The sequence below is a fragment of the Penaeus chinensis genome, chromosome 31 (genome assembly GCF_019202785.1).
Source record: "Penaeus chinensis breed Huanghai No. 1 chromosome 31, ASM1920278v2, whole genome shotgun sequence".
Classification (NCBI taxonomy): Eukaryota; Metazoa; Arthropoda; class Malacostraca; order Decapoda; family Penaeidae; genus Penaeus; species Penaeus chinensis.
Window position 1 is genome coordinate 34529368 of NC_061849.1, and position 2500 is coordinate 34531867.

The window sequence follows — 2500 nt, forward strand, 5'->3', positions numbered from 1 at the left end:
TTATTTTACATGATAGTTTAGATTAAAAATAATTTAATTGAATTAGGACTTTGCAAGCCTTGAACACACATGAATCCCCGACGGCAGGTCCTATGTGCGAAATTTACGAGACCAAAGTGGCCGGGCACTGGGCTGGCACGGACGACCCTGTGGCCTTGACCTTTGACACCTGCATCACAAAATGGGTCACGAATCCCCGTTCAGTTCCTCCCATCAAGACCTCTGCCTCGTCTACTAGCCAAGGATCCGACACGAGGAAGGCCGTTGATGGATTTATCGGTAGGAACGTCTCCCACTGCTTCTCCTCCGGCCAAGAACCGAATCCTTGGTGGGTGGCTGACCTCGGGGGCGTCAAGCGAGTGTCCCAGGTGAGGATTCACACGAGGCAGGATGGTCTAGAGAGTCAGTTCCTCTCGGTGTTGGTTCGTCTCGGGAACTCCTCGGATCCGCTTGCTGTTTCGAACGAGTCTTGCTTGTTCAGTTCGTTGGATCAGGACGACCCAGGGAGCTTTGAAGGAAATTCGACCAATTTAGGGAACGCAACAGATATAGGGAATACTACAGTTCCAGGGAATTCGACAGATCCTCCAGGAAACACGGTAGATCCTTCAGCAAACACGACAGATCCTCCAGGAAACACGACAGATTCTCTCGGAAGCACGACAGATCCTCCAGGAAACACGACAGATCCTCCAGGAAACACGACAGATCCTGCAGGAATCTCAACTGAGCAAGGACATTCAACAGGAAACCCAACAAATCTACAAAATTCAACCGATGCTGGGGCGTATGGTGGAAGTACAACAGATCCTTTAGGAGCCTCAACAGATCCAGCAAGTTCAGCGGACCAAACAATCTCAACAACACAAGGTCTCAGAAAAAGACGCAAACGTAATGCAGTCAGTCCAACCACGTCAACACACTCAGAAACCACCGAGTCCTTCGATACAACTTCTGGGAACGCAACCGATACCGAAATTAATACCTCGACAGCCTCGCCCGATCTGGGTCCTCAGTGTGAAACCTCAAATGAAACCAAGAACCACGTGTTTCGTCTCAATCCAGTGATAGGTTTCAACTCGGGAGAAGCCCCTTTAGCGGCCGAGGTGGTGTTCAGCCTCCCTAGAGCCGTGAGTGGGCGCTACTTGTCCATCCAGAGTTTAGAGTCGGACCCGAATAACGTGCTGACCATCTGCAACGTCGAGGTGTTGGAGCAGCAGAGGGAACCGGTAATGAGGTTCGTCGAGGGGTTCATGCTCATGTCTTCTGCGATTTGTGTGTGCCTGTATATATGCTTGACTATACCCACTTTTCCATACACGTATACATACGTATAAGCACTTAGATAAGCAGGCAGAGAGGAATGACAAGATGTAACAGTTTATTTTTTTACCCAAGGTACATAACCGAAAGCCGCATCTTTCCAGGAACTGCCTCGACGTCAGAAACAGAGTGAGCAAACAGAGCGGCGTCTACACCATCTACCCGCACTCCTGCTGCCCCGTCGAAGTGATCTGCGACATGGACACCGACGGCGGAGGCTGGACGGTCATCCAGCAGCGTCAAGACGTCCTCCCACGACAAGACTTCTACCGTCCTTGGCACGATTACGTCATCGGCTTCGGGCAAAAGCCTTGCGGCGAGTTTTGGCTGGGCCTCGAGCACACCCACGTCCTTACCAGCCAGACACCGAACCAGCTGAGGATCCTTCTCGAGGACTTCGACGGCGCGAAGCGGTGGGCCAACTACGGTTATTTCCATGTCGGCGATGAGGCCACGTCCTATACCCTGACTGTGGCCAATTATACAGGCGACGCTGGCGATTCCCTGACTTATCATAATGGTCAAAAGTTCTCGACGAAGGATAGGGATTTGGACACATATGCATATAACTGCGCAGAGAGGTTAGCTGGAATCTTCCTTGTGTGCGTTATTAATTTGATAAAGTGTTTTATATTACTATGAAGTCACGTGCTTTAATATACGAAAAAAAAAAAAAAACAGAATAAGAAAGGTATTTCCACAAAGCTGTTGCACATTTCATTGTACATCGATTTAAATGCATAGTCAGCTATCTTGGTGCTGGAATTAAGACTACATTATGATATCCAATATATCTCACGATCGCCTTTGATATTTGATTAATATTTGATCTTAAATTGCTTATTTATCCTAGGATCGCCCTCGATATTTCATTAATATTTAAGTTCTGATTTCTAATTTTCGGAAAAAAACTATAATTTTACGGGTTGCCATCCACAGATACCGCGGCGCTTGGTGGTACAGAAGCTGCCTCTATTCCGGTCTCAACGGCGAGTACCTGGCTGGTCGTCATAGTTACGTCTACCAAGGTGTCTATTGGCTAACCTGGCGCGGCGCATACTATTCCCTGAAGACCGCTACCATGATGATTAGACCAGCTATTTAACAGGACTATAGCGTTGTGATTGTGTTATTGTATCTGTATACTTTGATCCCACGTTTCTCATCAGCGTTCGTT

General features: G+C 48.1%; 1 protein-coding gene across 1 annotated transcript in view; it reads left to right on the forward strand.

Moving 5' to 3' along the window:
* Window positions 1-2500, forward strand: part of LOC125041980 — a 3762-nt gene that overhangs the window by 381 nt on the left and 881 nt on the right. The window contains exons 2-4 of the mRNA XM_047637426.1: window positions 88-1237; window positions 1428-1904; window positions 2263-2500. The exon at window positions 2263-2500 is cut by the window's right edge and continues 881 nt beyond it. Of these exons, the coding sequence (XP_047493382.1) occupies window positions 88-1237; window positions 1428-1904; window positions 2263-2428 (1793 nt within the window). The 3' untranslated portion in view covers window positions 2429-2500. The remainder of the gene's footprint in view (window positions 1-87; window positions 1238-1427; window positions 1905-2262) is intronic.